Source organism: Spinacia oleracea, chromosome 6, assembly GCF_020520425.1.
Source record: "Spinacia oleracea cultivar Varoflay chromosome 6, BTI_SOV_V1, whole genome shotgun sequence".
NCBI classification, from domain to species: Eukaryota; Viridiplantae; Streptophyta; class Magnoliopsida; order Caryophyllales; family Amaranthaceae; genus Spinacia; species Spinacia oleracea.
The window spans coordinates 140433269-140451721 of record NC_079492.1 but is presented as its reverse complement, the minus strand read 5'-3'; the positions used below and the strand labels follow the sequence as shown (position 1 = coordinate 140451721).

General features: G+C 34.8%; 3 protein-coding genes across 5 annotated transcripts; 1 reads left to right on the top strand and 2 right to left on the bottom strand.

Moving 5' to 3' along the window:
• Positions 1-992: 992 nt before the first annotated feature.
• On the bottom strand, positions 993-8306 carry LOC110778692 (uncharacterized). 2 transcript variants are annotated; one of them, XR_008923433.1, is made up of 5 exons: positions 8012-8306; positions 5702-5764; positions 3296-4581; positions 2053-2115; positions 993-1434 (listed from the first exon to the last, which is right to left on the bottom strand). XR_008923433.1 is itself a non-coding variant. In XM_021983253.2 (3 exons), the coding sequence occupies exons 1-3, from the start codon at positions 3530-3532 to the stop codon at positions 1111-1113; spliced, it is 624 nt and encodes a 207-aa protein (XP_021838945.2). In that variant the 5' UTR covers positions 3533-3668; the 3' UTR covers positions 993-1110. The 2 variants fall into 2 exon arrangements, 1 of the variants encoding a protein (XP_021838945.2); XM_021983253.2 differs by lacking the exons at positions 5702-5764; positions 8012-8306 and having other exon boundaries at positions 3296-3668.
• Positions 8307-15021: 6715 nt separating this feature from the next.
• On the top strand, positions 15022-16959 carry LOC110778678 (5-amino-6-(5-phospho-D-ribitylamino)uracil phosphatase, chloroplastic). 2 transcript variants are annotated; one of them, XM_021983246.2, is made up of 2 exons: positions 15030-15178; positions 15660-16959. In XM_021983246.2, the coding sequence occupies exon 2, from the start codon at positions 15764-15766 to the stop codon at positions 16772-16774; it is 1011 nt and encodes a 336-aa protein (XP_021838938.1). In that variant the 5' UTR covers positions 15030-15178; positions 15660-15763; the 3' UTR covers positions 16775-16959. The 2 variants fall into 2 exon arrangements, with proteins under 2 accessions (XP_021838933.1, XP_021838938.1); XM_021983241.2 differs by having other exon boundaries at positions 15022-16959.
• A 209-nt stretch (positions 16960-17168) lies between these two features.
• Positions 17169-18218, bottom strand: LOC110778092 (AT-hook motif nuclear-localized protein 16). The gene has a single exon (XM_021982653.2). It carries the CDS (start codon positions 18122-18124, stop codon positions 17318-17320), a length of 807 nt encoding a protein of 268 aa, XP_021838345.1. The 5' UTR covers positions 18125-18218; the 3' UTR covers positions 17169-17317.
• Between the last annotated feature and the right edge of the window lie 235 nt (positions 18219-18453).

The window sequence follows — 18453 nt, the reverse complement described above, 5'->3', positions numbered from 1 at the left end:
TAACTATATTACGTATAAGTATAACTATATCAATATAAGTGTTACTATATGATCAGGAAGAAACTATATCACATATATTCATAATTATAAATTTAAAGTTGTTGTTTGACTATTCTAGTAACTATATTACATATATGTTATAGTTAATTACTCTCTAGATAATATCGTTACTCTTTTTAAATTTATTACATATGTATGACTTTTATGACTATTTGAGTAACTATATTACGTATAAGTATAACTATATAAACATAAAAGTTACTATATCATATATGCAGAAACTATATCACATATATTTATAATTATAAATTTAAAGTTACTGTATGACTATTAGAGTAACTATAAGACACCAAGCTTTCCATTATTTATGTTTTTTTGATTTTGCAAAGGGGATTGAATCCTTAAAGTTCCCAATAATGTAGCATACTGGGCTTGAGATTAAGAACTAAGAACCACACAGTAAAGTTCCAAGTGTAAAATTGAAAAACCAATATGGTCGTCCTGCTTTTGCTCCATTACGGCTTCTCGTTTGGATCAATAATTTGAATAATTTCTCTTCATTACTGTATTGTAATTATTATAAGGTATCCTTTGAACAGTCTATGATTTTCACCGGCTGAAATCTTGTCACTGTAATTTGTTAATCTAAACATCATCGTCAAGAACACCACTATTGAGAGGCTCACTGTCATCATCATCATCATCGTCGAAATCGTCGTCGTTGTAGATAGGTTAGTCCTCTTTGGAAGCCATGGGAGAAAGGGAGGAGAGAGAAAATGGAAGGGGTGGTGTGGTGGGAAGAGAGAGAAATAAGGGGAAGGAGGTGGATTAAGTCACGTGAAATACTCCTGGACTCACTTCTTATTTCCGAAAATACCCTGGTCCACACTAATTATACCGTGGACCGGGTCCATGCAAGTGGGATTGCAAATTGAAAGTCAAGATATCTTGATTAAACCTAAAGTGGTGACAAACATCAGTAATTCAGTACATCTCATAATAATAATTGATTCATGAATTACTCCGTGGGAGGTTAGTAGTACGAGTATGTTACAATATCCTTCGTTTAGTCTTACAAACAGCATATGAAACAGCAAGCACATGGATAATCTATACTGACTGAGGAAAGACACCTTTGCAGTCTTTGACAGTAAGACTTCGTAGTTTCTGATTGACATAGTCGTAGAACTTGCGTACGACAAACCCAGGGTTTTCTTTACGATCAGGCAACGGTTTGTGGAGAGGCACAAGATGTATCACGCACTCGTGCATCACACCGTCAGCAGGGAATTCATCAAGGTGACTACTGTAGAAAAGCTCCCTTGCATCGCGTGATTCCCAGGTTCCACCCCCCGTTTTCTTTACCTCTTCAGGCCGATAAAATCGCTGTGCTCTTACTATCAAACCCTCCTCGCCTTCAATTTGGAAAATGTCCTGACATCGTGCAAAGCACCAGAAAAATTAAACTCAAGAAAGGGGCATTGTGAAGATTAATATCTAGCTAGCTAAATACTTCCTCCGATCCTAAATAGTTGCACCGTTTTGACTTTCACGTTTGCCAACGCTATGTATTAGTAAAAATTATAAAAAGTTGATGTATTTAAAATATATATTAAGACAAACCTAATAATACTTTGTATAATAATTTTTAATTTTATTTATTAGTAGAAAAGTGAGGTCAAAGCAAGACAAGTGAATAGTGTCAAAAGTCAAAACGGTGCAACTATTTAGGAACGGAGGAAGTAATCCACTCCATACTCGATAGAGAGGAATTATATCAATGAAAAGAATACAACGTGCGCAGAAATACGATGGTTTTCCACGATATTTTTGGGAAACAAAACCCACTTAGCATTTGCAAGTCTATACTAGTTCTAACCGATTATATCAATTACCAAAAACGCACAAGAGTTTTTCTCAATGTTCAAAACTAACGGCATGCTTTGCGCACGACCAAACCAATTAGCATCATATGCAGGAGTTGTTTATTTAGATATATATCTAAAAGATAAATCATTATGCCTAAGAATGCAAGAAGCGAGGTGAGCTTACCTTGATCATTGTGACAGAAGGCTTAACCTTCCCTTCCTCTGGCACCACAAGAACAGTGTCCTCCTGCATACAAAAGACTTAAGTTGATAACACAATTCCACAAAAAAGAACTCAAGAGTACACAGTTGTTTGATCAGAATCAGAAACTTAATTTGGAACATATGCTGACACTAAAAACTAAAAGCAACTCATCTTTCAATAAAAACAAACAAGCAATTTATTCAAGTCTTTTAGTCTTTCCCTTGTTTGGATGTTAGCTAAAGGAGGGGAGAGAGGAACAGGAAGGATCAACTTTTCCCTCTTTGATTGGACTAAAAGCTTCTAAAGTTGTGTGCAATGTAAAGACAATTGTGTTTGCTAAACTTTAGAGCGAGATCAATTGAGAGGGTCAAATAATGAAAAGGTAGCATGTTCTGAGACTATGCCCTTTCCACACAAGTGTAGTTACCATAAACTGATAAAAGTGATACAAAGGCAAATTGATGAATCACCTATAACTCAAGAGGCCATGGTAGAAACTAATCAAGAGCTTGGCAAAATGGGTTTTAGAATCTTATCAAAAAGAGCCACCAAAATCCCTCACCTAACAGATATCATCAGAAAAATGCCACCTTTAGCAAGCCAGATTGGTAGCACAGTTTGCCTCACGATAAATGAGTGTAACACGAACCACATAAACATCTAAGCAACACACCAATGTCCTCTAAACTTTAACATGAGCATATCATCAGTAAAATATCATGAATTTTGTCACTGTTCCCATGTTTGCATACAGGAATACCATGGTTTTGTAGCAATCAAAGAGCAGTACAACATACTCACTTCGTTCCAATTTACTCTACCTAGAGATGAGACTACTTTCCCTGCAAATCAAAGTACTTACATTATACAATGAGTGAGATAAGGGCTAATCACTAGCCAATTCACCAAACCTCTAGCATCAAGCAACCAACGAAATCGATTAACACTGTCGAAACCAACGATGCTAGTTTAAATTGAAGGTCTAATCAATGGTTTCATGTCCAATAGAACCTATTGCATAAAGCCATAGTGGGTTCAAACGTGACATGAAAGTCGTCATCTTTCTGGAAATTGTCTAATTCTACAACCTCAAAACTCAATTCAACTACCATCATCCAACACAAGACCAATCAATAAACCCAGATTTTAAAGTTAAATAAGCAAACAGCCAAAAACAAAAAAAAGAAACCCTAAAAATGAAGAAATGAAAGAAGGAACTTACAAGTTTAAAAAGATTCCCATCGTATTCAAAAGCCTTGAAATGCTTCTTTCTCTCTATCCCATTATCAGAAACCCTAATAACCTCGCCAATTGGCTCAGCACCATTCTGTAATTCTTGCTCGCTCTCGCTGCAATTTCTGGATTGTTCTTCAATTGTGGGTTTATGGGTTTCATTAAGAAGCTGTGTCTTCTTGATTTCAGCTCTATTGTCGTTGTGAGATACAATTCTTCCCACCATTTTTATTTTTTCCGATTTAAGAAAAATGGTTTTCCCCCTCCAATCCCAAAGCTTGATTTTTTTTGGGCAAGTAATTCCAAAGCTTGTTTCTAAAAAGAGTGGGTGATTGTTTAAGAGATGGGTCAAATACTCAAATGCAAATCCATTGTTGTTTAGTGGATAAAGATATGGGTAGGAAATGAAAAAAAACGTGTTTTTCGTGCAACCAATGTACATTAAATTTATTGTACAATTGTGATAACTTTTACCCAATTACAGTAACTTTTATGGAGTACAGAGTAACATGTTTTGATACCTGTATAATTCACATTATGCATGATTCTGGAAGATTTTACATTATATCAGATAACCTTTAATCTGTGTTACAATAATTATGGAGTATTGTATACCAAGTGTAATTAAGAGCTTTTGACTAAAGATTGCATGACAAGAAATTATGAAGGTGATAAGATTAGACAGAGTAGGAAAACAACAGTATACCCCCTTTGTTGAGAATCCAGACAACTTGACCAAACCAAAATGGACCACAAACATCTGTACTTCTCCATAAGATTGTTTTATGAGTAATTTGGTAACCTATTTACAAAATCTGTCCAGCATATATACCTTTGAACTATTCTATACTCAGTAAGGCACAAAGTTCCTTTGGCAACTTAGTGTTTCCTTCATCCAGTCTAACAAACAGCATGTGTAAAAGTAAGCATATCAGCATATGTAGACTCTATAGTCTATACTGACCGAGGCAAGACACCTTTGCAGTCTTTGTCAGTAAGACTTCGTACTTTCTGATTGACATAGTCGTAGAACTTGCGTACGACGAACCCAGGGTTTTCTTTACGATCAGGCAACGGCTTGTGAAGAGGCACAAGATGTATCACGCACTCATGCATCACACCGTCAGCAGGGAATTCATCAAGGTGACAACTGTAAAAAAGCTCCCTTGCATCACGTGATTCCCAGGTTCCACCCCCCGTTTTCTTTACCTCTTCAGGCCGATAAAATCGCTGTGCTCTTACCATCAAACCCTCGCCTTCGATTTTGAAAATGTCCTAACATCATCAAAAGCACCAGAAAAAAATATTAACTCAAGAATGCAGCCATAAATTCAACAGGCAACCATAAATCCATAATGCGAAAAGAACATAGCCTTTGCAAGGTTATACTAGTTCAAATTCTCAGTATGAACTAAAAGATATTACCATACAGATTACCTTGAAAAATCAGATTATCAGAAAATATAACTGTCCATATGAATAATAAAAGAAGGATCCACACATCCACATCTACACTTTGTTGATTGCATGAAGTATTAATGTAATCATGTATTAGCCCTTCCCCCATGACCCAGCAGCAGTCTTTACAATAACAAGAAAAACATTCGAAAAAATGTAAAATTTGCTCAAGTCCAATAAAAGACCCACATCTACCTGGCCACCTGGCATTGCTATTTGATGTTGTGTTATTAGAATTGTGTAAAACTGAAAAAGCAAAGCTGCTGAAGAGCATTATACTTGGAGTAAACCGAGGATCAGCAGATAACCAGCATAAACAAGACACTTTCCCAGAAACATCATACGCAGTAAGGAACCTACTATACAAGGTCATTCCAATCTAAGAAACCACTGGAGTAATTGCATAAACTTCCAGCAAACGTAGTCTAAAACCATATGACATGTAAAAGAAAATATTTATTGGAAAATCTATGATTGTACGGAATCCACGAGTCCTTTACTAAAGAAGATAACACAAATGGTATTTTAAAGCCTAAGAGTCTGTTGTTCATCAACACTTTCTAAACCAAGAATATTTATCCTAGTTCTCGCACACCAGATAAGTAACAAACTTCTTCTCCTTGTCTTAGAGTGTGTGTGTGTGTGTCTCCTTGTCTTTCTGTGTTAGTGTGTGTGTCTCCTTGTCTTTCTGTGTTAGTGTGTGTGTCCCCTTGTCTTTCTGTGTTAGTGTGTGTGTCTCCTTGTCTGTGTGTGTGTGTGGTTGTGGTTAGTAAGCAGTTATACTAATTACCAAAAACGCACAAGAGTTTTCAATATTTCTCATTGTCCAAAACTAATATCATGCTTTGTGCACAACCAAACCAATTTGTTGCCTAAGAAAGAGTCTATTTAGATAAGGTCATCATGCCTAAGAATGCAAGAAACGAGGTGCGCTTACCTTGATGATTGTGACAGAAGGCTTAATCTTCCCCTCCTCTGGCGTCACGAGTACAGTGTCCTCCTGCATGCAAATGACTTATGTTGATAACACAATTGTACAAAAAAGAACTCAGACTACACTGCTGTTTAATCAGAATCAGAAACTTAATTTGGAACTTATGCCGATCATAAAAACCAAAAGCAACTCATCTTTCCATAAAAAAAACTAGCAGTTTGGAAGTTAGCTTAAGAAGGGGAGGAGAAGGAACAGAAACTTTTCCACTCTTTGATTGGACTAAAACCTTCTAAAGTTGTGTGCAAAGCAGAGAAGCTTTGCTAGGGTCAAGAGCGAGATCAATTGAGACGGTCAAAGAAAGAGAAGGTAGCATGTTCTGCGACTATTAATAAATCCCCAATAACTCAAAAGACCATGAGATCACCCCTTGTGATATTGCTTTTCATCTGTACACAAACATCTCTGTTTGTCCTTTGCAAATCCAGGTACCACAATAATGTTTCACATCAAAGAAAAACAAGAAAAATTCCGTGACAATCATAAAGTCCAACTTTATGCAACACCCAGCTTCAGCCCTGTATGACTGTATTGAGTTGTCCTCAAACTATAAAATACTACAGCTTTACATTTTCTTACACCCTAAATCTCAACAATATCACTAACTGCCAATATTGAAAGTACAAATTCTTATTATTTGATACTTCAACAAGTCATGAATCTCATGATACTCCAAAAATTGTACCAACAATAGAAAAGGAAAGTGGTGTATAAAATAGAGAACTACACATGGTAGAAATTAATCAATGACTTGCTAAGTTTATAAACATGGTAACCAACCCATGAAAGTACCAAAAACTCATACGGATTTGATCACAAAGATTCAGCTCAACATTTATCCTGCTCTTTTCTTGGTTTGAAGTTTTGTTCAAGGAGTATAAATGAAACAAAAAATGAAAAAATCCATAAAAATGGTCAAGTGCAGCTATACCACAAACAGCACAGAACAAATACTAAAACCACCCAAAGATGAAAAAATACTAAAAATGGAAAAGAAAAAAAAAAAAAGCCACAAAAATGGTATAGTGTAGTCATCTTTGGGTGAATCAAACAAAGAAAACCACCCAAAGACGACACGATTTAAAAAGAGAGTCAGAGTTGAGAAAGGCTGCATTATACTAAGGACCAGACTAGATCAGGGAAGGTAACCAAAAAACATAATATTTTCAATAAACAAGAAAAAATTTGGGAGGCCACAAACAGATTAGTTGAGGCAAAATTATTATGTAGGAGCACATTCACCCTCACCATCTCTAAGTGATTTCAATAAGTTCTCATCAATGTGACATTCAAATGCCATTGGAGTGCAAAGTTCCAAGTTTCTGTCTATGTTCTCGTAAGAAGGGTACATAAGATAAAAACGATTTACATCTCAGTAAGTATCAATCACTAAGACTCTAATGGTATAGCCGCATAGATAAAAGTGATGAAACCAAGTTTTCTTAAACTTATATTGCCAGAAAAATATATACGTTGAATATTGCCTGATTGCTTGTATATTTGGACTTGTTTCCGGCAGGACCAGTACAATATATAGAAGGTAAGGCAATATTGTTTTTAGGATACCCTGCTGTTGAGAACAAAACCGAAAACATCAGAACTTAGAATATCATCAAAAGGCTAACCACCAAAATCCCTTATACACATAACAAACAGCATTGGACAAATTCCACGGTTAACAAGCCAAATTGGTAGCACAGTTGGCCTCACAATGAGTGTAATATGACCCACATAAAACTTCTAAGCAGCAGACTAATGTCCTCCAAAACTTTAACATGAGCATATCACCGGTGAAATATCATGCACTTTGTAACTGTTCCCATGTTTGCATACAGGAATACCATGGAATTGTAGCAATCAGAGAGTCGTATAACATATTCCCTTCGTTCCAATTTACTCTACTTAGAGATAAAAACTACTTTATGTGCAAATCAAAGTACCTACATTATGCCATTAATCAGTAGCCAATTCACCAAACCTCTAGCATGAAACAACCAACCGAATCGATAATGTCAATGCTAGTTTAAATTGAAGGTCTAATCAATGTTTTCATATCCAATACAAACCTATTGCATAATAGGTTGAAATGTGAAATGAAAAGGCCGTCATCTTTCTGGAAATCGTCTAATTTTACAATCCTAAAACTCAATTCAATATCCCATCACCTAATACAAGATCAAACAAAAAGACCGAAGTACATCAACAACAAAAACAACAAAACCCCCCAAAATTGAGAGAAATGAAAGAAGAACTTACAAGTTTAAAATGATTTCCATCGAATTGAAAAGCACTGAAATGGTTCTTTCTCTCAATCCCGTTTTCAGAAACCCTAATAACCTCGCTAATTGGTACTGCATCATCTTCTAATTCTTGCTCACTCTCACTGCAATTTATGGATTGTTCTCGAATGGTGGGTTCTTCGATTTCAGTAAGAAGCTTCGTTTTCTCAGTCGCCCTTTTTCCCACCATTTTTCTTCTTTCCTTTCTCTGGGTTACAGAAAAACGGGTTTCCCCCGCCAAAGCTTCGGAGGAATAGAGTTAACTTATTTTGTTCCGGATGGTAATGTCAACCATTGAGTTTTAAAAAATTAATAATTAATATATTATCTTTTCAAAAATTCTCTCATTTTTTCTCATCAATGTGATCTATTGATTTTAAAATGTATGGTTTAGATACAACTCTATCTTGTAGAATTTTATTAAAACACTATAGGATCCGGACTCGTTCGAGAGGTACTCTTATACTCTCTCTGACCAAAAATATAGTGTCTGTTTTTCTAAAATGGTGTCTCTGAATAATATGCCTATTTCTATTTTGAAACATTAAAAAGGTCAGAATTTTTACTTTGAAAATTGTATTTTCTGAATTTTGTTCAACCCATGTGTTTGATTTTTATGTTTTTGAGGCTCATTTATTATGTACACACCTTTGATCCCTAATTTCTCTCTTCCTAAAAGTCAGTCACCTAACATGTATTTTATCTTGAAAGGGCAAATAATTACTCCCTCCGTTTCATTTTGTTTGTTACGTTTGGACTTTTGCACGTTTATTAACGTATAATAAAGATTTTTTTTCTTTTTTGTTAAAAAATAAACCCAAGTAAAACTTCAATCCATTAATCATTACAATAACCAATAAGATTGTTTTATTTATCAAAACGAACCAGTAATGGAAAAGCACACAGATTGCTAACTTAACATACTTGGAAATTGTAAAGAAATTTAATGAGTTGAAAAAATTGGACCAATTAAAACTAAAAGCTGGCACAAAAAATGACAATATAATAAATTTATAAAAGGAAAGATTCTCCCATGTTAGAATAATGCCTTGAATCGGTCAAGCCCCTTACTGCAACGCCCCAGCACCGGTATCTGTTATTCTGGACTAGGGTTATCTGTTTTGGGCCTATTTTCTGGGCTTTTCCGCATCTGTCTAGAGAGTACTATATAAACTTTTTAGGTCATAACCTAGTCGTATTCTGTAATCTGTACTCCTCAAGATCAATAAAAAATTCTTCCCCTCTGCCTGTGGACGTAGCTAACACATTGTTAGTGAACCACTTAAAATTCTCTGCGTTCTTTATTATGTTCTTTATTCTTTCTTTGCATCTGTTATAACATCCCACGTAACAAACATTGTGAAACACCCTAAAATGAATACGTAACAAACAAAAAGAAACGGAGGGAGTATTGTTTTATAATCTATGTTATCATTTTTCTTAATTCTCGTATTTATAGTCAAACGTGCACTATATTTTGGGACGGAGAGAGTAAATGGATTACCATACAGTATCACTTCTATTCTTAAGGGGGCGTTTGGTTCGCAAACTGGTAAGGGGTTGGAATCAGAAATGATAATAACTTGTGTTTGGTTCGAATTAGGGATGAGTATTTTTTCCTTTTGTTTGATAACTAGAGTAAAGGTATGAGTCATACCCACCCCCCCGGGTTTCTAAACCCCATACTTTGGGGGTTGAGGTATGTGTTTAAAACTCTAACCAAATACATGGTATGAGTTTAGACCATTTTAAACTCATACCTCATACCTAGAAACCGCGAACCAAACACCCTCTTAATATTTACACTTTTATTAAAAATTTGACATTGAAAAAATGATAAAGTTTTAATGTCCTAAAAAAGTGTAATTGAGAACAAATTTTGATAGAATATTAAGGCATTTATTTGATACCCCGTAATATAAAAGGAAAATTTCTCAATGTAAAGACTAAAGAACAAAACGAGACACCCGAAATGAAATACGTAAAGAACAAAAAGGGACCGAGGGAGTATGCAAATTTTGATCATAAATTTACACTATATTATAAAGTATATCATAACATTATCATATGAGATTTTGTTAGATGGATCTCGATATATACATATTCAACATATCAACTTTAATAATTTTATCTGATATGAAATTGGATATATTAATGGTCAAATATTACGTTAGAGTCCTTGCTAAGCTAAAAGCATGAATTAGGAGAGTCTCTTAACTTCTTAAGGGGCTCTTAAAGAGAGAAAACAAATAAGAGTTAGCTCTTAGGTGGAGATTGAGAGGCTCTTAATTAGAGTTTGAAAGATAACTTTCTGAAATAAGAGCTAATTACAAATAAGAGCTAGTGCTACATTCTTTTTTTGCATGAAAATAAAATTAAAAAGTATGGTAAGATGGAATAAGAGCTAGTGTTAAGAGTTAGTCCACTTCCACAATTTTTGGGGAAGAGACTCTTATTTTGAGTTGGTGCTTATGTGACACATGAGAGAGATTAAGAGCAATACATAAGAATCCCCCCTTATTGTTGCTCTAATATTTAGGGTTCAACTTTTTGGTTTTGTACCGTGTATTACCTATTACTTTTTTTTTCACCTTTTGGGACCTCATTTCCTTTTTCGCCCTTACATTAATTCTTAAATGGACTTGGTCCACACTAAATTTACCGTGGACAATGCCTAAAAAAAGGTCAGCAACTTGTACCAGATTTATTTTGGCTTGTTTATTAGGATTATTATGATAAAAATATCAAATTGGTGTCGTTGATACATATTGTGCTTGAATAATGTGATTTTAAGTCACAATTCACTTTTAAAATACATAATGTTACTATGATTCAAAAAACGGTTACTATATCTAAAAAAATTTGGTGTATAATTTATTATAGTCAATAATCTTACTATATGAAAGTCTCTATATATGTAAATGAGTGTTAGAGAAAATTATTGATTTTGGATCCACACTAATATTATTGTGGACCAAGTCCACACAAGAATAATCCTCAAATTTAACTAGAGTACTTTAAAAAGTTAGGTCTTTTTGGGTTAAAAGGTTAAAGCAAATCCAAATTTTAAGAATTAACCTTTTCGTTTTTTCACCTTTTAGAACCAAAACTTTCTTTTTTACTTTTGAGACCTCATTATGTTTCCATGTAATTGAAAATCAATTATTAAAAGAGATTTTTGTCAGAAAGGACCTTTTATAATCCAAAAATTGTGACAAGGGACATTTTAAAAAAAAGTTGTGAGATAGGACCCAAATCAGGTCTTTTTGTTGTGAATAGGGACCAAGACCCAGTTCTCGGCGGTCAAAGCCAATTTTCCGACGTTGACCTCCACGTGTTGACCCCATTTAACGATTTTTTTTTTCCTTCAGTTTTTCCCTCCAAGAATCCCCCCCCCCTAACTAAGAAACATTTAAAAAAAAAAATCTTATTCTCTCTCCTCTTACCTCTGTCTTCTTCACCATCTTCTTCTCCATTTTTTCTTCAATTTGTTCTTTGTAGTGTAATAAAAAAAAGTCTCTCAATCCCCTTTGATTTTCGTGGCATCATGCACTTACTAGGATAACTAAACTTATTTAAGTAGTTGTTAGTTCACCATTATATTATCGTTTATAAATAACTTTACTAGCTAATTAATTAATACATGTTTTGTTGATACGAACTAATAATAAACTTTATTCATTATTAGTTTATCGTTATCGATTATTAAACCAAGTTATATACAATTTACGGAATTCTCACTAACTTATATTATTGACCTTAATTAAATTCTTAATAATTTAAAAAATTAGTTATCATCTTTGTCCTCTAACTAATTAAATCGTCGATATCATCATCCGAATTGATCTGACTTGGATCACTACATCCGACTACTGATTAACTTGAACCAATAGGAATCCGAACCCGTTATAACCCGGTCAACCCTATTTCAATTCGACTTGTTTCAATCCGCTATCCGATTAAATCGATCCGATATGAACTAATAGGATGCATGAGAGCGTTCAAGCCTGAGTAACATCTGAGTGACGCCCTTCTTGCTATAAGTTATGAACTAAATTTGTAGAATCCGTAAAGATGGAGATGGAGGAAATCGGAAAGCGATAACCCACTACATTCCATATAAACAAGCAAGTTCCTCTGGAGAAACTTCTTATACAGTAATTGATTCAGACTTCAATTACGAATTGGTTTCTAGAAGGCATCAATAGTAGTACTATACGTAGTCATCCATTGAGTCATTGACATTTATTTAAAAACTTGAACAAAAGTAACACTTACTGTTTCCATTGAATGAGATTGTTATGTTTTTATTTGATTGCGTAAATCATTCGTATTGTTAAAATGGAGTACTATTTGAGTATTGCCTTTGACATTTTAATTCATGGCATATTTAGCTCCATGCTTTTTGGTACGTCAAGAAAAAAAAACTATGCACATGGAGATATGCAATTTATACAAATTAAACATGCCTATGCCAACCGGTGAGAAAAAGAACTTTCTTATGACAACTTTACATTTACGCTATTCTCATACAGTATTAATTCTTACTTCAAATTTTAACTAACATATCAAAAACAAATGTTAATATGAAGTAAAATGTTATCATATTCCAAGTTGGGTAAGAAAAAGTAGGAGAAGACTTGTCACTCTAATTGGTGTTGGGGGGAGGAGGTGTTTACCAAGTCAATAAAAGCAAGCTTTGATGATGTAGATTTAGATAATATCTAGAATTAAGCTATGATTTTTATTTTATTTCTACTTTTTTCCGGTTGTATCTATTACTTTATACTAAAACAGACATCAGGAATGACACAGGTCACTTTCTGGTGTAAAATTTTTCCGCCTAAAATATTTTTCTAAAATATATACCTTAGTTTATTTTATTTTTATTCTCTACCCTTTTTATAAACTATCTATGTATGGAAAAAATATTAGTTTATAAAATTATGGCAATAGTAGATACCACGTAATAATAATTTTGCTAAATATTTTTTTATAATATTTTAGTCAAATCGGTACATTAATAATAGAAAACATATTTATTCGATATGACGGTCAAAATAGCATATTACACATATATAATATGCTATTTATAATTATGTAGTAGTTTGGGGATATGTAGTTAAATATTTTATACTCCCTCCGTCTCTTTTTGTTTTTTACGTTTGATGTTTTTCACGCGATTTAACGACTATTTAATGTGCATTGATATTCCTCTACTTTTTTTATTTAAACAAGAAAAATTACGTTTATTTATAATGTTTTCACTTTTATCAAAAATCTGACATTGGGAAAATGAGAAATATTTAATGTCCAATGGATTTAATTGGCTAAAATAATATTTGTTCACAAATTATGATAGAATATTAATGCATTATGTGACAATATAAAAGGAAATGTAAAGAACAAAATGAAACACCCAAAATGGAATACGTAAAAAACAAAAAGAGACGGAGGGAGTAAAAAAGATTGATCATAATCCGTGCGCGCACGGGATCTAAGCTAGTTAGTCTTAAATTTGTCACCTTATAATTTTTTCAGAAATATTATGTTTGTATTGTATTCTTATACAAAATTTATGAAGATCTATGCACAACTAAATATTTTGATATGATCAGTTATTTTATTATTAATTGTACGACATTATCAACTCTAATGCTATATAATCGAACTAATTAGACTGGTTAGACTGCCTTTTATACGGAGCATATATTAGAATTTGTCCTCAACGGCTCAACCCATGACCAGACATAAAATTGCACGTAAAAATGCCATGGTGAAACATAAAAGAGTTAAGGATATTTAATTAGAAATTAAAATCTTCTCAGGCTCACTTCAGGCTCACTTGAAACAAAGAATAGGTAAGAATGTATGTCAAAATTATGTTCCGCTCACATTTTTATGTGTTCTTTTAATAATTAATTATTACTCCCTCCGTCCCAAAATTATTGTCCTGTTTTCTAAATCGGGCGTTCCAAAATTATAGTTCTGTTTCTAATTTTGTATACTAAGGTCCCCACTTTCTCATGTACTATATTAATTAAAAATGTATTGAAAACCCCACCCATATACTATATTCCACTTTCCTATATCCTATATTCTCTTTCACATGTACTTTATTCCAATTTTTCATACAACTCAATCATCATTTGTACTTTATTCCACTTTTTTCATGTACTATATTCCACTTTTCTTAAAATCCGTGTTTTTGGTCAAACATGACAATAATTATGGGACGGGGGGAGTATCATTGTTCTTTTGAAGATACATAAAACCAAAGGAGAATAATCCAACTTTTGAGCGTTTGTTTTTTTTAATAATCCAACCTTTGTTACTCATCCGCTTTTATTGCATCTAATAGCTAAAACATATAGTACACCATTTCAGTTGTCCATGTGACACGTTGTCATAAGTCCATTATAAAAAATACATTTCTTTTTAAACTTTTTTTTACAAGAGCCTCTGGAGAGAGAAGTAGATGAGAGTACACGCTAGTACTAATTTTTTTTTTTTTACGAAAGTAGGAGGGTGACCTTGTTAGCTGGTGATCACTTAGGTCTAATAAAAGAGGATGGGTATAAAAGATTAGATTATTCATTACTCATTTACTTTGTTTAAGATACCAATTAATACTTCATGTTAGATTCAATAAAAAGACCCAAAATTAAAGTATTTATAATAAAAAGAAACGGATAAGATTATATTTAGACTTTCCTTGTTCGGCAATCATCTAGATTCGTTAGAAAGAGATAAATTTGGGCAAGACATATTGAATTGAATTGCTTCATTAAATAGAAGACCAACCTTGAAGTTAAAGCAAGTAGTATTCCGTACTCATCCAACAAAGCAAAACTAAAAGCTCTATAATAAAACACGTGTCTGTTATCAAACCCTATTTTTGCGGTCCAAACCCAGTAGGTGACGTCATAATTTTTACCAAATTAATCTCGTAAAAATTGAAAAAAAGCAGCCTTGCTGTTTGTACACCACAATTATATCCAAATTCAACTTTTCTTTTCCTTTTTTTAGAAAATAAATAAATAAAGATCCTTCCTTTTATATATTTCCTGAAAAATCTCTTTATTTCTCTCTCCCTCTCTCTCTACATAATTCTCAAATCTCCTCCAAATTAGCAGCAAACCAGGTTCCTCTCTCTCACTCCTATCTCTTTGTAAATATAATATCTATAGGTTTTTTTTTATAATAATTTAGATTTGATTTCTGGATAATATATATAATTATTTCTGTTTGTTTGTTGTAAATATTGTTGGGGTTTGTGGATTTCCTAAAAGTTGAAGAATTTGAGCTACACATAATCTGGTTTGGGGTTTTTTAGATTAATTAGGTTAATGGGTTTTGTGGGTGTTTGATTTTATTTACTATAATTTAGAGCTTTGATTTGTTGAGCTTCATAAATTTGGTTGAACTTGATAAATTGTTTAGGTTTATCGGTCAATAATCAAAATCAGCCTGGTGAAATTGAGCTTATTTTGGTGAATAACTATTACCTAGATTGGTTTAATAAGGGAAAGAGAGAAGAGGGGAATTAGTGATTAGTAAATTCGATTAATTAAGTAATTGATTGGTGATGATGGTTGAGGCAATTGCAACTACATCTCTTGTAGGCTACCGGCCGCTATACGGTGGCCGAGGTCCGGGGGATGCTAGTTACAGGAAAAAATCTACGGGGAGTTGCCGGTTCCCGGTGGCAAGGTTAATAGGGGGAAAGATGGCTCTGAATCAATGTTTACACAAGAAGAGAGTTGAGAGGGTAGTTATGAGATCAAGGGGTTCTATTGTAGCTCTTGCAGTGGAATTGACACAAGAGGCTTACGCCTTTAAAGAAGAGGAACAAATACCACGAACTTGGAACTATAACATTGATTCTGACACTGATTCAATACCGGGCGTTTGGCCTCCAAATAACAAGGCTGATAATCCATCTTTGCATAACCCTTTGCTTCGGCTTGAAAGGATGGGTTGTGGTTGGCTAGGTGCTATATTTGAGTGGGAAGGTGTTATAATTGATGATAATCCTGATCTTGAGAAGCAAGCTTGGTTAACTCTTTCTCAAGAAGAAGGAAAGACACCTCCACCGACTTTCCTACTTAAAAGGGTAGAAGGGATGAAAAACGAACAAGCGATTTCTGAAGTCCTGTGCTGGTCTAGAGATCCAGGTGAGCTTCGAAGGTTGGGTTTGAGGAAAGAGGAGATATATCAGAGATTACAAGGTGGTATTTATAGTTTGAGATCAGGGTCTAGGGAATTTGTGGATATACTCATGACATATAAAATTCCCATGGCACTTGTTTCTACTCGCCCTAGAAAAACTTTGGAGGCTGCAATTGGGGATATTGGGATTGAAGGGGTGTTCAGTGTGATTGTTGCTGCTGAGGATGTTCACAGGGGTAAGCCTGATCCCGAGATGTTCATATACGCGGCACAACTTCTGAAATTTATACCGGAGAGGTGCATTGTGTTTGGGAACTCGAACCAGACTGTGGAAGCAGCACATGATGCCCGGATGAAGTGTGTGGCTGTTGCTAGCAAGCATCCCGTCTATGAGCTTGGTGCTGCAGATATGGTTGTCAGGCATTTAGACGAGCTTTCAGTTGTGGATCTAAAGAATCTTGCTGCTGTAGAATCGCCTGAATTTCAAGAACCGGAGTTGGAGATGGAGGAAGAAATCGAGGAAGACAGGTCGTCCAGGCCAACAGGAGTGGATGATATCTTCTGGTAACACACTCAAAAAAATTGTACAGTATGTTATTATCTATATTTTGTTGGTAATGATATTGGTTTCTTTTCCTTTTGTGTATATTATTAGGACCAAAAATAGAAACTAGAGGTGGTCTACATTGGACAACCTTTTGTTACTCTTTTATGTATGTGGATTATGTTCAATATACAAGTTTATTACTTTAATTGTCTATGCCATACAAGGCAATCTGCTTCATTAAGAACTCGAAACCTTTCGTTATGTAAATGTGCTGATATCATTTGATTAACTGCAACAAAGCTTGAAATAGCTGAATGAAAGATTTGACAGTATTCACATTCTCATAGCTTCCTACATAGAATTTCCAATCCTAGTTTGAATGTGAAATATAAATTCGATAATACGATGTCTCATGTCTGTGACTGTCTATAACTTGCTTTGTTTATGCCATTTCTAAATTTGTTAAATATGTGAACTTCTCAGAAGGATTAACTACTTGGGAGAGACTATTCCTAGTAAGGCGAGATTGTTAGAAGTAATAGTAAAAGTCCTTAATGCCCTGCTTCAGGTCTTTGCCAGTGATCTACCAGAAGCCCAGGAGTAAACTTCAGGAGGCAATGCCCTGCCATTGCTCATATAATTCTGGGGAGCACCACATACATCAGAGACATCAATATGCTGGTAGTGATGGCGGCGATTATTCTGGTAACATTGATTTTGAGCTGCAACTTCATTCTCCTCCTCGCAAATAGGTAAACGATCAAAAGACGCGTTCATAAAAGTAGCAGCCATAATAACCACAGGACCGGAGGCAACGAGGGCACCCACCACTCCCCCACCTACGACCTGCCCCTGTGGTCCCGCCAAGTAAACTGTAAGACCCGTGAGCCCTGGCGGTGCAACTGGCGGTGGAAGTATGGATCCTAGGAGAGAGAGAATCTCAAATCGACCATGGAGAGTTACAATGGCATTAGGGCCCTGTGAAGAAGGGTGCCTAAGAGTAACATTGGTTACATACCCTGTACCACTTAGTATGCACACTCCTTTCTGCTTCTTTCTAGCAAAGGTGATCAAGCTTTCATTGACATCACAACCCGAGCTTACCTCCATGGCGTGCGCACAAAGTGTATTCGGGCTTTCCCTCGTGATGATGATTGGCGGTTTGGGCTTGTTCTTGGACCCAGCGGGCCTTCCACGAGGCCTTCGGATGGGCTCTCCATCAGCTGAAGCAGCTGTTAGAGGCATCACTTTTGGTACCTTGGAAGAGATGAGGAGTCCTCTTGAATCGATTCCCGGTTTCTGGTGGGTTTGGTCTTTGATGCCGTTCGATTCGACCGAGTGTACAGTAGTCATGTCTATGCTCCCTGCCATGCAGTTGATTATGAAACTGCTAATAGAGGTATTAGAAACAAAAGTAAAATGGGGTGATCTGGAGAAGTTTAATGTTGGGGGGTTTAAGTACAGGAAATTATGGGTTAAATTAAGCAATATGAAACTGGTAAAAACCGAAAAGAATGATCTAAGATTAGGAGAGAATTAAGTTTCACCAAACTTGCAGATTTGTCTTTTTTAATATCTTGGTTACACCTGCAAAGAGATTCTCATGTCAATTGTGTTTTCTCATTAGTTTATCTTTTTATTTTTTATATTTGGTTGGAACCACCATAAATCACATAGCACGCCCAAAATAACACAGTGAC

What these genes read in the sequence shown, in the direction of transcription:
- LOC110778692 (XM_021983253.2), bottom strand. Translation starts at nt 3,532, where the DNA reads ATGGTGGGAAGAATTGTATCTCACAACGACAATAGAGCTGAAATCAAG. An exon ending in ATGGGAATCTTTTTAAACTT is followed by an intron (nt 2,116 to 3,295) that starts GTAAGTTCCTTC and finishes TTTTGTATGCAG; the next exon opens with GAGGACACTGTTCTTGTGGT. An exon ending in CTTCTGTCACAATGATCAAG is followed by an intron (nt 1,435 to 2,052) that starts GTAAGCTCACCT and finishes GCACGATGTCAG; the next exon opens with GACATTTTCCAAATTGAAGG.
- LOC110778678 (XM_021983241.2), top strand. Translation starts at nt 15,623, where the DNA reads ATGATGGTTGAGGCAATTGCAACTACATCTCTTGTAGGCTACCGGCCG.
- LOC110778092 (XM_021982653.2), bottom strand. Translation starts at nt 18,124, where the DNA reads ATGGCAGGGAGCATAGACATGACTACTGTACACTCGGTCGAATCGAAC.